We start from the raw sequence: 17,345 nt of genomic DNA on the forward strand, positions 1-17,345 counted from the left end.
ATTTTGCGAAATATCTGCCAATGAGGTAAGAAAAGTAACGTAGGCAGGATTAAAAAGGATTATTATTACCTCTTACATCGACATCAGTGTGTATTTTACAAACTCTAAATGTATTGTTTTTTTAGTACATATGCAAATATGTTTAAAACCTAAAATAAACAGTATGTGGTTGAAAACACTGAAAAGTTGTGAAATATGACAGCTCTGAGCGCGCCTGTCTCTGGCTAAATTCAACATTTGCATTTAGCAGTTGATCGTGATGCACTTGATCATACACTCAAGGGACCAGCCTAGACTGATTACACCTGTGTGATCGTACATGCGAAAGGCTTAAAAAAAAAACATTTTCTGACACAAATTTTTGAAATGTAGGCTTAAATCTTTTTATTTTTCAGAGAAATGCTTGGTTTTCACCGAACACGTAGTCATATCATATTGTAGGGCTGGGCGATATGGAGCAAAAAATATATCTCGATATATTTTGCTATATCTCGATATACGATATATATCTCGATATCTTTACAGGAAAAATAACCCCCTAAAAACTACAGCAAAAACAAATATGCCAAATACCACAAAAACTTCTTTTTTTTAAATTGAAGTGCAAAGAGGTAGTCAAGTGCTTTTGCGACATTTAAAAAAAAAACTCCCTGATTACATAAATAATAATAATTTAACTGTAAAAGAAAATAAATAATATTGCCTTCTTTTCATTTATTTCATGCTTTCAAAAGATGAATCAAAGACCCCCTTTTTTACAGTTAAAGTAAACAGTAAGCATTTTGCAGAAAGATGGGGGCATGACTGAGATATAAATAAACTGATTTTGTATAACACCATTTCCTGTTAAATTTGTATCAAAATTCAAACAGTGATGTTTGTCATGAGTTTGACAAAATTCAAACTCATCATGCAGATCATGTAGGCTACACATGAGCTGAGTTTCACTTCTTTTCCAGTTACAGAACGAAATATGAATGTCAGAAGGTAGGCTATATGATAATATGATACATTACAACTTACAGAAGAGCACCGCGTGTCTCAGGACACCCGGGATGAAGCGTTTTTCCCTCTTGGTTAAAACGTGAATAGACCTATTCATCATAATCCCGTGATAAAGCTGACAAAATAATAATAGTAATGATATTGCAATACTTTTTAAATGTTTTCAAATGATATGCGATCATTTTGACATTTTAACCGAGAACTATGCGATCAGTTAGACACAAATCATAAACTGGCATGATTGCGACCGCGTCTCGCACCAGTAGTGTCAATCACCTGACTGTGGGTGAAACGTGCGATTTGAACTATGATGAACATTAATATTTCTTTATGAATTTTAGCAAGCAGTTGTGTTAGAAGAAAAACATGGTCTCTAAACTGAGTCCTGAACAACGTGCGCGCTTGTCAACATGATAACTAATCCTCACCTGGTTGTGGAAGCAGCCGTGTTCAATGAGACGACACGCGAGGGGAGGGGGAACAAAGCAAGAGGCGGGAGGTGCGCGAGGCTCCGCGAGCACAACACAGAGAAGGCAAACAAGCAAAGTGGAAGTGGCGGAATCAGAATTAAATATAAACAATATATCGATATATACCAGGGATGGAAATTAGCACCCGCCACCAGCCAAATGCGGGTGATTTTGAGTTGTGGCGGGTAAACTCGCTTCACCTACCGGCCACCGTGGCGGGTAAATAAAAATAGCATACTGTTTCCCCTCTTTATAAACTGTGTTCAGTGCATGCGAGTGCGGCCGTATGTCCGAATATGACCAGTCGTTTTCGCCGTCATTACCCGGATGTAGTGCCAGAAGACGCGAATAATAACCATAATAACTCGCGCGCACTGAGAGAAGATCCGTCACTGTCATCCGGAAGCGCGCACCCGTCTCACAGCGCGCAAATATTGAGTTATCTTTCGAGTCTTGTGCTTAAACAGACAAACTCACACAAAAAGTATGCCAACATGTTCATCTTGATGAGTATTCTAGCAGACATAGTCTGAATATGCCTTAAGTGAACTTTATACAGTCGTGAAAGATGACGCATATCCCTCTATTAGGTCTTAAAGGGGAAGTCGCCTTTACTCTGTTTAATGTCAAACAAAAGGACATCACGCACTGCTCTTGATTGAATAGCTTTTGTAAGTTTATTAAGGATTAATCTTTCATTTAAACAGTTAAATATGCAGTTATTTTACATTTGATTACTTTATTCAATTTCTGTACATTTCTGCAGGCCAGTAGACCTGTACATTATTATTTAATGTACACGTGTGAGGTCAAGTTAAACATTTTAGTTTGAATTTAATTTTATACTGTGGGTTGTTGCAATGTGCTAAATAAATATTTGCATAATTTGTAATTGTAACTTTACTAAAAATCAAGGCATTGCAATTGCATTAATTAATATTAAAGTTTCAAATAATAAATCACAGTCATAGCATTAGCCATAAATGCAATGGATAATTGGCTAAATTTCTTTTAGTGCTTCGGTTTCAGCCAAGAATTTTTATTTCTGTGCATCCCTACTGACAATGTTCTGCTCGGTGTGTCGTCAACACGCTTCAGGAGATGCCAAAACTAATAGTTTCATTGTTGGTACTAAAAACCTAAAACTGGAAGCCATAAAAGATCACAAATCATCCAAATGCCACATCCAGGTTAAAAAAAAAAAAAAAAAAAAAGAGCACACAGAGCCCTACTCATTTAATGAAATGTATATCAGTTCATGGTTTGTGTGTGTATTAGAGTGAAAGAAAAAAAATTCAGTATTTCATTGATTTGAGATTAAATAAACAGCTTAAGTATTGTAGAGCTTGTAGTATTAATTTTCACGTGCAGTTACACATTGTCGGTTATAAACAAGAAAGTGGCTGGTTAAAACATTGAGTGGCTGGTAGATTTTGAAATCCACCAGCCACTGTGGCCGGTGGACAAAAAAGTTAATTTCCATCCCTGATATATACGATATGCCCAAATCCATATCGAGCTGAAAAAATATCTCGATATATTTTAAATATCGAGATATCGCCCACCCCTATCGTATTGTATCGATATCGAGATATCTGGCATGAAAATCAAGAAATGAAATTGTCCATATCGTTCAGCCCTAACACACACACACACAATGCTCGCTGTCTTTATAGTCTCTGCAACTGCCTTGTGTCACTATATGAGGACACAAAGTCATGAACGCGTGAACCATCACATCACTTCATGAGAATTTACAGTTTCATTTGAGAAAATGGTCCTATCCTGAACACAGACACTCAAAGGTCTTCACAGCAACCCGTCAAAATAAAACTTCGGTGTAAACTGAAGAAATCGACAGAATATATTAGGCTACTGTTGTACAGTAGATTTAGCTATATGTCTATGTAATAATAATACCCCTCTACTAATAATAATAATATAATTATGCCTAGATGGTTTATTTTTCACTTGATCTTTAAACAATGTTTAATTTTAAAAAGCATAGGCTATCCTTTAAATAATAGCAATATATTATTAACCTGGTTTTATTCTAGAAAAGACCCAGCATGGTTTTAACCATAAAAGTTGAATAGGTTTTATAACAGATAGTACAGTAAGCACTTTGAACTCCTGTGAGCTTTACTCACACACAGACATCAATAATCAGCCTATGGATCTCAACAATGGTGACATGCTTCATGCCTCAATGCATTCTGGGTGCATCATGCAAAACTCATCCATGGCTCCCAGAATCATTGTGGCATGAAGCATGTCACCTTTTAAAATTACATTTACTTGATTACTTTTGATAAATACAACCTGCTAAGTTAAATTTAATTAACTAACATTTACTTAATGTCTTCGCAAATGTTACATTTACAGATAAGTACATTTTAAGTGATACTGGCAAGTAATGTGTACTTGTCCTTCACAGCAGTAAAATTTACTAAGAAAAATTGAGTGCAAATTGTTACAAAGATTTTATCAAGTAAATTCTTCTTGTTTTTATCAGCGTATAATTCTGTTATAAACGGATATGACACAATAGTATAAAAGCCAGGGCCAATCTATGAATGAATGACAGGGTCACAGCAGGAGACTGTCCAACACAAAAACTGCTGATTACTTAAGATGACACTGATGGATAATTAAAAATGCATTCTGTACTCTAGAAACATTCTCACAGAAAATAGGGGTTAGAAGTGAAGAAAAGGGATGAAAGTAAATTTTTTGAAGTGGCCCTCGCGAAATGGACCATGTGAGGAGAAAGCAGAGATTTCATGTGCATTTCAGTGGAATAATTCATGGGATATTCGTCACTGCACAAGAAAGAAAAGCCAAGAGCCGGCACATGATAAGACTTGAAGTGCTCGGGCCACAGGAGATCTTGTGATATCAGTTATGTCACAAAATATGAGGCGTTACAAAACTCTACTGACATAAAAACAAAGCAAGCGGGAAAACATTCAAGCTGATCCATCACAATGAAGATTATTCGACGTTGGTGTCTGGCAAATAAGAAACTTGTCTTCAATGGCCCATTACCTGAGGCTTCGAGATCTCTATTTTAATTAGATGACTGAAGAATTAAAGGATTTCAGCGGCATAGACCCGAGAACCAAAGCCTTTAACATTGAGATGCTAAAGGATCCTGGAGAGGTCAATTCAGTTCATGTTAATTGCTTGGCAGTCCCTGAAAAGACTGCTTGTCACATACCTTTAAAAGTGCGGATGCATACAGGGCGACTGAAATCACACATTACCATGAGAATCATCGGATGTTTTTAGGGTTATACTTCATGCATTTCTTTATTAAATGATGAACATAAACTAGTGCCATTTCTGAAATCTATCTTCATTCTGGTCAGTGGAAAGAACATATTGTTTTGTCAGTTTTGATGTGTGTGTGTGTGTGTCCTTGTTTATATTACATTGTGGGGACCAAATGTCCCCATAAGGATAGTAAAACCTGACATCACCTATTTTGTGGGGACCAGCCAGCAGTCCCCACTTTTCAAAAGGCTTATAAATCAAACAGAATTAGTTTTTTGAGAAAGTTAAAATGCAGAATGTTTTCTGTGTTGGGTAGGTTTAGGAGCAGAGGCAGTGTTGGGGGATAGAATGTACAGTTTGTATGGTATAAAAGCCATTACATCTATGGAAAGTTCTACGGTGGCCCAGTAGTGCAGCCATACTAAATGAAACCACAACACAACGAAATTGCCACAACACAACGGAAACGAGCCACAACACAACGAAAACGAGCCACAACACAACGGAAACGAGCCACAACACAACGGAAACGAGCCACAACACAACGGAAACGAGCCACAACTAGACATGTGCCAATTTTCGATAATGCGATTTATCACGATAATGAATATGCACGATATTGTTATTGTGGGCACTTTAAAATATCGTAAATAATAATTTATTAACAATTTATAATTTTTTTATAATGAACTCAAGAATACTTTGCCCATCAACCGTATAAATGCTCAACACTGCTGTATTCTGCGAAAGGGACACGCGCTCAGATATAAACAAGCCCAACCTGCGTTTGCACATGACTGAACCGGTGAACCAGACGCGCTGATGAAGTGCCGCTCAGTGACAGCAGAGGGCGCTGATGAACTGCAGAATGCAGCCGGTTACCCCGGAAACCAGCAAACAAACAAAAAAACGCGTGTAGTTTTTAAAACAGCCATTCGTTTTTGTAATCTCAATGTTGTTCGTCACAGCACCAAATACTTAATACTTAAAGACTTAATAGGCTATTTATTTTCAAATTTAAACATTTTTATGTTTTAATCTGGACTACAACATACCCTAATAATTAGAACTGTTCTGATTATTTGTTATTGTTCAGTATAACTTTGAGATACGACTTCATTAGTTAACATGTTAATTCATTATTACCAAACACAATGAAAAATACTTATAAAGAATTAATCATTCTATGTTAATTTCTTAGTTACTTTTTAATAACATTAAAATCAAAATAACTTTTTTAATGGACCTAAGATAAAACTAACAATGATCAGTATTTCTTAACATTACCAAAAACATTATACTTTCTGTACCAAATGTAGCTATTGCTCCATCTTAGTTAATGCATAATTTAATGAGACCTTATTGTAATTTGTAAGCCTACCTGTTGTTCTTTATAGCCTAATTCTTTTGCACTTTAATCAGTTTGAAAATTGCACTTTTACAGCTCTGAAAAAAATCAAGAGACCACTTAACATTGATTTCTCAAGAGGGGTCTCTTAATTTTTTTTACCAGAGCTGTATATATTTTTGGTGCATTATTGTATTTAAACATTCACTTATTTTTGTTCTTACAAAAATAGTTCTTAAAGCTGTTATGCTATGGCAACTAGGGCTGTGACGGTCGCCATGACCACCGTGCCACCGCGGTGGTGGATCGCCACCGCGGTGGTGAGGTGCCACCGGCGGTAGTGTGCATGTGACGTGACACACTATATGACATGCAAAAAAAGTTTTGTATAGAATATAGCATTTGCAATAGCAGTTGCTATTTATAACCTGTACCTTTTAGCTGTTTGCGTTTTTTAGACTAGCGTATAAAATAGCTAATTCACTAATTCTACCTCACACGCCATATATGGCGTTTCCAGTTTGAGCGCGGCCAAATCCATTTTTTTCTGCATTCCGCAAATTAATTTTGTGTTGAGCAATGGACCTGGTTGGGAAACCAAATACTACATCGCCGATCTGGGATCATTTTGGATCTGTGCCTAACGAAAAAGGTGAACCTTTAAATAAAGATGAAGCCATTTGCCGGATTTGTAAAAACTAAATATGTGTTAAATGGGCGAACACATCAAATCTCAAGAGCCATCTCCAATCATGTCATCCATCGGCGTTTGTACATGTTATGTCCCGTGAACGCAAACGCCCAGCTGGTGGTGAGGTTGGTATTGGAGAGGCCAGATTGGAGATTGCCAGACAGGCCAAATACAAACGAGAGAGTGACAAGTGGAAAATGCTGACAAGAGACGTGGCAACGTATTTGGTGGTGGAGAACGCGCCGCTCCGCAGTTTTTATTCCCCTGCATGTTACGAATTCTGTTTGAAAGTTGCAACGATTTATAGTTTAATATTTAACTTTCTTATTTACCCGTTTATTTCACTTTATCTCTGATATTTATTTTATTTATTTCAGTGTTAGCAGGCTGTGTTTCACTCGTGCTGTAAACACGCACGTTTGTTAACAGATGTTTGAGCCTCATTTTTTAAATCTCACAATATATATTTTAAAAATGTGAATTGTTTTATTTAAAAGCAGACATTCAAGCTTTCTTTAAAAATATGTTTCATGTTTGTGTGATAAGTAGGCTATAGGGCAGTGTTTTAGTTCATTGTTTCAGTTTTGTTTCATCCCCCACCCCGAACCCCACAAACACCGTGCCACCGCCGGTGGTTGATCAATAACCACCGCGGTGGTAAAAAACTGCCACCGTCACAGCCCTAATGGCAACACTTTTTTTTGCAACTTATTTCAATATTGTGATAATATCGTATATCGTGATAAAACTTCATCAATTAATCGCAACATGAAAAATTGATATCGGCACATGCCTAGCCACAACACAACGGAAACGAGCCACAACACAACGGAAACGAGCCACAACACAACAAAAATCACCACAGCACAACGGAAACGAGCCACAACACAACGGAAATGCTCCTGACCACAAGGGGCTCTTGGAGTGCAATAAAGTTAGTTTCCTTTGCAATTGCTCTATACATTGGTCAGTCTTACAAAGATTTAAACACTACGATCAGTTTTAAGTGTGTAACCATTGTATATCGACATGAAATATCAATTTAAAATCACCTACAGGCATTATAGCTGCATATTTATACTGGAAAACGCTTTTACACGCTGCCATGGCGCTTAATGTCCAAGGGAACGTCTGCCAATTCCACCATGCAGTTGAAACATGTAATTTGTATGAATTAAAATTACTTTTAACATTTAAAAACAGACATGTTAAAATCCCACAGCTTTTTTTGTATTCTAAAAAACTGACTCAATGCATAACATTGGAATTTGAACATTTAAATTTAATAAAATTATACATTTCAACCACTTGCTGGAACTGGCAGACGTTCCCTTAGGCATCAAGCACCGTGATCGCGAGTAAAAACGTTTTTGAGTATAAATATGCAGCTATAATGCATGTAGGTGATTTTGAGTTGATATTTCATGTCAAAATACAATATTTACACACTTAAAACTGATCGTAGTGTTTATATCTTTGTAAGACTGGCCAATCTATAGAGCAATCTATAGAGCAATTCCTCTAATCTATAGAGGAAAACTAACTTTATTACACTAAAGAGCCCCCTCGTGGTCGGGAGCATTTCCGTTGTGTTGTGGCGATTCCGTCGTGTTGTGGTGATTTCGTTGTGTTGTGGCTCGTTTCCGTTGTGTTGTGATTTCATTGTGTTGTGCCTTGTTTCCGTTGTGTTGTGGTGATTTTGTTGTGTTGTGCCTTGTTTCCGTTGTGTTGTGGTGATTTCGGTGTGTTGTGCCTTGTTTCCGTTGTGTTGTGGTGATTTCGGTGTGTTGTGCCTTGTTTCCGTTGTGTTGTGGTGATTTCGGTGTGTTGTGCCTTGTTTCCGTTGTGTTGTGGTGATTTCAGTGTGTTGTGCCTTGTTTCCGTTGTGTTGTGGTGATTTTGGTGTGTTGTGCCTTGTTTCCGTTGTGTTGTGGTGATTTCGTTGTGTTGTACCTTGTTTTCGTTGTGTTGTGGTGATTTCGTTGTGTTGTGCCTTGTTTTCGTTGTGTTGTGGCAAATTCGTTGTGTTGTGGTTTCATTTAGTACGGCTGCACTACTGGGCCACCGTAGAGTTCCCACAAAAAGAGTGACCCAGACATGTGTGTGTATGTGTGTGTGTGTGTGTTTCTGATTTTAACATGGGAAAAAAAAGAAGAAACATCCTTTTAAAGCGGCATAATTGATAGCCCACTAATCAATAAACAAATGAGTCACCGATCGTGTGACTCTCATTGAAGCTCTTTGGATCATCTCAGATCACGGTAGAGAACATGATCATCAGCTTTATTTCATGACTTTAGTGCTGCTGACCAAAATACCGAGGCATGCAGCCTCTCATTAATGCAACAAATTTCACTCAAATTGTAATACTGAATATGATATTTTAAAAAGTATGCAATCAATTAGAAAAATTCAACATTTGGTCTTGGAAAAAAAAAACTGTAACTTGGAAGTTTATTGATAGAGACGTCCATGGACACACATGGGCTCATCTTCACCCTGCAAAGCTGATTATCTGTCAAGCAGCTGCTATCTCTATACAGAAATCACCCAACCACACACACACCAGACAGACATACAAAATGATAGGTAAAAATAATAGCCACATACACACATACATATATAAGACAATATGTTAGACACAACAATACATAAACAAACATCACAATAAACAGACATATAACGTTATTTTCCCAAGTTAACTCTATGAATGTGGCACACTTGCACGTTTTAAACTCCAGCTGATGGCGCAGATCAGCGAATAAGACAAAAGCCCGTTGGAGCTTCACATGTGCTAAAGAGCGTTTCTGCTGCAGCAGCTGAACATGCATGATTCCTGAATGTTGATAGGCTCCTCGAGACGGAGTGCAACATGTAGCACAGGAAGGAAACTCTCATCTGAGCAGGCCAGAGAGGAACATCATGTGGCCTACTACATCCCCATTCACATCACCACACACAAACTCAACACATACCTGGAGCTTCTGGGCGGATGTGAATCTTAAGTCATGCACGAACGGGTTTCTGAATGGAGGAGGCAGCTCGCGCTTCTGCTCTCCATCCGCGTGTGTACTCTTGATCAGCCTCATCCTCGACCGAATCCCAATCAATTACAGTCACCAAACCGCCCGTGATATCCGTGTCTGTGTCCTTTAGGCCTGCGGATTCCACTTGAGCACGTTATTATCTAGCAGTCCTGGAGCTCGAGGAGGGTTGAGGGATTAGGCGGATCATGTATTTGACGATCGCTCCTCTTTCCGTGTGCGCAACAGCAGCAGTCAGTCCCGCTGGATGTCATGGAGGGACAGAATCCTGCCGGTGGTGCGCATGCGCGGGCCCGCTCCTCCTCCGCTCACGCCATAAGATGCTTGCCCCACTGTGATGTGACTACGCATGCGCAGATCCTCCATCCGCTTCAATGGACGGCAAAGGTTGATGGTTGATGGCTAACAGTTTCCAAATATGAGGGACCCCATCCTAAAATTTTAAAGGCATCTCTTTTATAAAAAAAAACACCAAATTTATACACTGAAAAAATTCTACATCTGCAAATAGTAAATGGTTTATATTAAGTAAGTTACATTATATATATATATATATATATATATATATATATATATATATATATATATATATATATATATATATATATATATATATATGTTTTTATTGCTGTAGTAGGCTACTCTTTTATTTATTTATTTATTTATTTATTTATTTATTTATTTGTTTGTTTAAAAATCAATTTTCAAAGTTGGAAACAGTTCTGCTGCTTAATATATTTTCATAACTTGTGATAATTTTTTATAATACTTTGATGAATAAAAAAAAAAGAAGAAGCAAATGTTTTAAAAACAGAAATCTTTTCCAACAACAATATACACTACTGGTCAGTGAGTTAGGGTCAGTCTTTTTTGTTTTGTTTTTTTGTTTTTGTTTTTTTAAATAAATCAATAATTTTTATTCATCAAGGATGTGTTAAATTGATACAAATTTATAGTAAAGGAGATTTATATTATTTGAAAATATGTTTTTATTTTGAATAAATGCAGTTCTTTTAATTCTTTTACTCATCAAATATATTAGGCAGCAGAACTGTTTCCAACACTCATAATAAATCAAAATATTAGGCAAGGCAAGGCAAGGCAAGGCAAGGCAAGTTTATTTGTATAGCACATTTCATACCTAATGGCAATTCAAAGTGCTTTACATAGAAATTAATTAAAACAGTGGTAACAAATGCATGAGAAAAAAAAAGAGTACCATATGGACGAATAGAAATTTAAAACAAGCATAGTTAAAAACAGTTGTAAAGACAATAATAAGAATAAAAAATAAAAAATAAAAAGGTCAGATCCCTGATATAAAAATAAACATTCTTGAGTCTACAGCCTACATACATGTACCATCCTTATTAGAGCACCTCTCATTCATTTCTTTCTCAAACACGTTCATGACATCCATTTTAATCACTATTCCCTGATTTTTACTCAGTAACCTTCTTGCTAAACCCATTCTCACTCATCATACCCTCCACAGATTTACACATACTCAAACCTTTTTGTCAAACTTACTATTTCCATCAAACCCAGTTTTCACTCATCATATTTAACTCAAAAGAACATATAAAATAAACAATAACCAAAGATAAGAACAAAGGTAAACTAAAACAATTATAAAAAGAATAAAGAGATAAGATAGGGTGCAATCAGTCGGACATACAGTGCTCAGAGCTCATTCAGTAAACGCACAGCTGAACAGATGTGTTTTGAGTCTGGATTTGAATGTGGCTACTGTTGGAGCACATCTGATCTGTTCAGGAAGCCGGTTCCAACTACAGCTGGCATAATAGCTAAAAGCAGACTCTCCTTGCTTTGAGTGAACTCTTGGTATTTCTAACTGACTTGATCCTGCTGATCTGAGTGATCTGTTGGGTTTGTATTTAATCAGCATATCTGCGATGTATTGAGGTCCTAGCTCATTGAGAGATTTATAAACATCAGAATTAGAATGATTTCTGAAGGATCATGTGATAGACTGGATGTCTGTGACACTGAAGACTGGAGGAATGATCCTGAAAATTCAGCTTTGCATCAATTATAATTTAAATTATAATAAATTGAAAACCAAATATTTTAAATTGTAAATATATATCACAATAGAAAAAAATAAATGTTGATATTCATTGCTTGAACTTTGAAGGAAGATTAGCTGGGGGTATTCATACTGCTAGCATGTTTTACAAAATACCAAGGTACTTCAACAAAAACCTTTATTTTGTCAAAAACACTGTGATCAAAATTAGAGAACAATAACCAATGCAGCACAAAAAAAAAAAAAAAAAAAAACAACCAATACAACTAAAATGTGATGCTTACAGCAGTCAAAAATTAGTAGGAAGTACTTTGAATGAGCTCAGCACATCTGCAGCCACAGGACATCAGATACTCACACTGCTCCGGTGTGATCTTGGTCAAGTCTTCTTCCAGTCTCAGTGGGTTTCTTAGCCATAACTTTGTCGCCAATGATTTTACATATATTTCCAATGGGGTTTAGATCAGACTCTGGGCTGGCCATTTCATTATTTCAATGTTCTCACTTTCAAGGAACTGCTTTACCTGTTTTGCAGTGTGATCGGGGACATTGTCTTGCATAAAAATTTGCAGGCTGATTGGGAGATGCTCACAGTGAAGGAACCACATGTTGCCGAAGGAGGTTCTGCCATAATAGGCCCAACTCCTACTGCAGAAACATCCCCAAAACCATGTCACTTCCTCCTCCATCTTTCACTGACTTCTTTGGGCACTTTGGGTTCAATCTTTCCCCGGTTTGATGCCGAACATAATGTTTCCCATCAGACACAAATAAATTAAAATAGCATTCATCAATAAACTTTGGACCAGTTCTCCTCAGTTCACACAACATGCTTCTCAGCAAAGGTTAGTCTAGCCTTTTGATTCTTTCTGCTGATAAGAGGATTGGTCACTGCAGAGTGAGCATGCAGTCTGAATTCTCTTAAATGACAAGACACTGTGTGTCGAGACAGATCCTTACTGTGTTGAGCTCTGAACTGGTGAGTAATTCCAGATGCAGTATTGAACCCAATCCACATTGAAAGTCTCCGCATTGTCCTGTCCTCACTTGCATTGGTCTTGCGTACCTTTTGGGGTACTTGAATGAATTAGTGTCTTTGTAAAGCTTCAATATTCTAGAAATTACAGATTTGGAATGACCAACTTCTTTGCAATAGCTGAAAGGGTCATCCCTTTGGCCTTCATCTAGACAACCTGGTGTCGTAGGGTTTCAGTCACCTTAGAGTGGCTTGCCATCTTGCAAAGTCAGTGAAAATTGGAAAGTTTGCTTTAAGTTAAATAGGGTTTGCCAGATTATTACGGAAATTAGCACCAAGTGCAAGATTAACACCCAAAGCTTGAAGGTATCTGAAAGTGTTCTCTAATTTTGACCAGCATTATTTTTCAATTGTCTTATTTAAAGGTGCACTATGGAGCTTTCCGTCCACTGGAGGGCGCCTATTCAAAACAAATCGTAGTTTGATGATGCAAAGTGTGAGCGCAGCATCTTGGGAGATGTGGTCTTCTCATCACAGCAGGTGGAAAACAGGACTCGGGCAGAAATCACGTTCATGCATGCGGTTATTAACGTTACTGTAGTCTAAAGCAGAGCAGGACCGAGTGTTATGGACCTGAGCACAGCTGCTGGAGCGATTGTTAAACAAATACCCGCCCCGCGAATACCGGGACTTTTATTATGACGGGACGGGAGACAGTCGCCGGTCGCCTGCACTGATCAGCTCTTCCGGTTATGATTTTGAGGTAATGCAGCTCTGTTTATCATATTAGATACATTTAAGTGTGTTCAAAACGATGTTATGACTTTACTCCGTGCGTTCACTTGTTCACGCTGCTAAGAGTAAAGTGCTCCTGCGAAATAAAAGCCGAAACCAAGGGTAACGCAGATATGACGCAATTGACAGGCGACTCCCTCAGACACTATGTTAAAACGTCCCTGTCCTTAGTTAAAATAGCAATTTTCTCACAATTTACAAATAGTTGGAAACTTCTGGGATATTGTAGGTACTCAACTGAACAAAATATATAACACCTGCCTAGTGGTTTTTGGATATTTTACTGCAAAAATACTACATAGTTCACCTTTAAATTGCATATACTCTACTTCAGAATATATTTAATTTATGAAATATGCTTAAAAAACTTCCCTTCTGCTCCTGTTAGGATCATTTAAAAAAGGACTAAGCAGTGACCATAAAAATTGTATGTTGCTCTCTAATTTTGATCTCTACTGTATAGATATTTAAACATGTTGAACTCTAAAACTGGTTAAAAATCAAAGCCATACATCCACAAAAGTTGTGTTCCAAATTTGAGATTGGTGTCTCAAAAATGAGCTCTCAGTAAGATTTTGTTTGGGCGCAGTGGCAACTTTTCCTCATTAGATGCCAGCAAAACTCCACTGGGACACAGCCATTGGATTTGTTATTTGCAGTTGAGTTTTTCTCTCTCAAATATTGCAAGCGCGCACACACACACACACACACACACACACACACACACACACACACACACACACACACACACACACACACACACACACACACACACACACGTAGTGTTTCCATGTTTTATGGGGACTCTCCATAGGCGTAATGATTTTTATACTGTCCGTATACTGTCCGTATTATACCGTATTTTCTATCCCCCTACACTGCCCCTACCCCTAAACCTACCCATCACAGAAAACATTTTTACTTGCATTTTTACTTTTTCAATAAAACTCCTTCTGTATGATTTATAAGATGCTTTCCTCATGGGGACCTAAAAATATCCCCACAAGGACATGATTTTGGATATTGCCATCTTTGTGGGGACATTTTGTCCCCATAACGTAGGGATTACACGCCCACACACGCCCACACACACACACACACACACACACACACACACACACACACACACACACACACACACACACACACACACACACACACACACACACACACACACACACACACACACACACACACACACACAATTGTGTTATTACACACCACACTCTGACATCCATACTAACACACCCACGTTACAGCTGCATCATTTATCAATTGGCTTAATATGCATAAACAGACAAAAAGGAATAAAGTGAGTATTTGCTTCATATGCCAAACCTAAAAATATCTCATCATCTGTTAAAAATGAAATAAAAATACAAAACGTGAAGCCTTGCCAACAGAATAAAAGCCTATTAACAAAGATTGCAACAGCTTATGGTTAAATGGCAATGGGATTAAATGCAGTTTTAATGGGTTTAAATGGGGACATTTGTGTCCCAATGATGCTGAGGAAGTATTTTGTGTACCTACTACTGCAAAAACTTTTTTTTTAAGTAAATGGGGGGTGAAATTGTAAAGTTACAAGAAAAATACACACCAGTGGCAAATTTTATGCAGTTAGCATGACCACAGGCAAATTTATCAAAAAACTTGTCCATAAGGATGCACACAGGTAATTTTTTTTTAAATGTATAAGGTGACAAGGGGGACTTTAACCCAACGCATGGCTAAAATAATATGTTTTTAATAATGTCTAAGTAAATACTAGATTTGCATATTTAATGAGCTTAAACTCCCCTGTCAGTGAGGAGAGATTGAGGGAATGATTATCTCGATCACAGGGCTCGTAAGCGTCTTTATCAAACAAACACAATGATTTATTTATCAGTTACCAGTGATTGATTGGACTATTATTTTTATATTACACATAGCCCGCAAGATCGGGTGATATAAGCGCGAAACGAGCCTTTTACCCTGTGGAGCCTTTAGCCCTGTTTTACCCTATAGGGAGAAGGATTATGGATTAAACACTGTATATTAATTTCCATGATACCAGGCAAGAATTTGTGTACTTGAGTGTCCATACAGCGAGGGATTGTGGATTAAATAATTGAACTATAAAAAATAAAAAAGAGTAAAATAAACAAACATTGGAAAATGCGTATTATGTGAATATGACAAAAGGAATAATACACAACATTTAAAAAAAAAAAAAATACAGTACCTAATCAGAAGGAGTAACAAAAACAATAAATAGAAATGGAAATAAAGAGAAATGCATAAAAGACCAGTTTAACCACACTGTCAGGCACTCTCAATACCATTCTGAGCTGTGTTCCTCAAAATCTGGACGGCCCAATCACATCGTGTAAAGAGTCGGCGGGCGGGGCCATAATGACGACGGCCGAGTTGCGTTTGCGTGCTTCTAGTTAACACAGAAACTGGCGAACGGCGGCGGTCTTTCGAATCAGCTCTGACCGCGTCTCTGGAAGACTTGGAGTTAAGCTTTTCTCTGAGAAAAGAACAAAGAGCGGGAAGATGTGTTCAGACTTTAGCCGACCGGATACGGCGAATGTTTAATCAGTCAGCGAGCTCTGCTTCACCTTCGTTGCTCTGGTTGGTGTAGTGCTATCCTATCGCATGCAGAGGGAGTTTGAAAGACAACCGTTTAACCCGCCCCTCGGATTGAGCCCCATCTATGGTGAGTTTCCAGACCAAACATCTTGATGTGGGTCTGGCTTGTCAGGCTACAAAATTGTACCTTTTAAGGTAAAAGTGGTCGTCACTGGGGTGGTACCCTTAAGGGTACATTTTAGTACCTCATAGGCCCCTTTCACACTGCGATTCCGGCAAATACACGGATAATGCGACCCGGCATTTGTTTCCCGGGCCGCTAGATTTGGTCCATTCACACTGCCAGCGAAATACCATAATATGTGCGTTTTCACGCACAACCCGTAACGGTCCCGGGTCGAGTTAACACGTGACATCCGAATGTGACGTATAATGGAGAGCGATCTCAGCTTCAGCGCGGATAGTAAGGAGCTCGGTGGTCTCAACTTGTGTCCAGTTTGCACACATTTCTGCTTGTTTAATTTTAGTTTATTTTGTATACGAACACTCTCTGCGTTTAAAACACCGACTAGCTCTTCTGGCACTGCAGGGTTATATTATTGAAAAAACAAGCTCTAGGAGTCGCACAATAACTACGTACACGTTGCGGTATTAGTTTTGGCTTTTGTCAGCGCTCGTCCCGGGTCGAATCCTGCAATATTACTAGGCCCCTGACCCGGGTCAAATTCGGTAATCAATCCTGGGACGTGGTTCCTTTCACACAGAACGCGACCCGGCAATGTTCCGGGAATATTGCGGGTCCGACGTGCAGTGTGAAAGGGGCTTAAGTCAGAGATAGGTTCAGTTTAGAGATTTGATGTCCTTCAGAGTTTATCTCCAACCCTTCTAAGCCACCACAGTATACAACTCTTTAATAATAATAATAATAATAATAATAATAATAATGATAATAATAATACTAATAATAATAATAATATATTTTATTTATAACGCACTTTTCGTTCTAAAGAATTTCCAAGTGCAACAAAGGGAAAAAAAAGCAAAAAAAGAATAACAAGTAAAAATACTACAAACAATCAACCAACACAGAAAACTGAACATTGGTGGAAGTCT

The 17,345-nt window shown here is 37.9% G+C and overlaps 1 protein-coding gene across 1 annotated transcript in view; it reads right to left on the minus strand.

Moving 5' to 3' along the window:
• LOC137083360 (lysophosphatidylcholine acyltransferase 1) overlaps positions 1–10,152 on the minus strand; it is a 79,466-nt gene extending 69,314 nt beyond the window's left edge. Inside the window, exon 1 of the mRNA XM_067449252.1 lies at positions 9,766–10,152. Coding sequence (XP_067305353.1) covers positions 9,766–9,879 — 114 coding nt within the window. The 5' untranslated portion in view covers positions 9,880–10,152. The remainder of the gene's footprint in view (positions 1–9,765) is intronic.
• Between the last annotated feature and the right edge of the window lie 7,193 nt (positions 10,153–17,345).

The sequence above is a fragment of the Pseudorasbora parva genome, chromosome 7, assembly GCF_024679245.1.
Source record: "Pseudorasbora parva isolate DD20220531a chromosome 7, ASM2467924v1, whole genome shotgun sequence".
Taxonomy (NCBI): domain Eukaryota; kingdom Metazoa; phylum Chordata; class Actinopteri; order Cypriniformes; family Gobionidae; genus Pseudorasbora; species Pseudorasbora parva.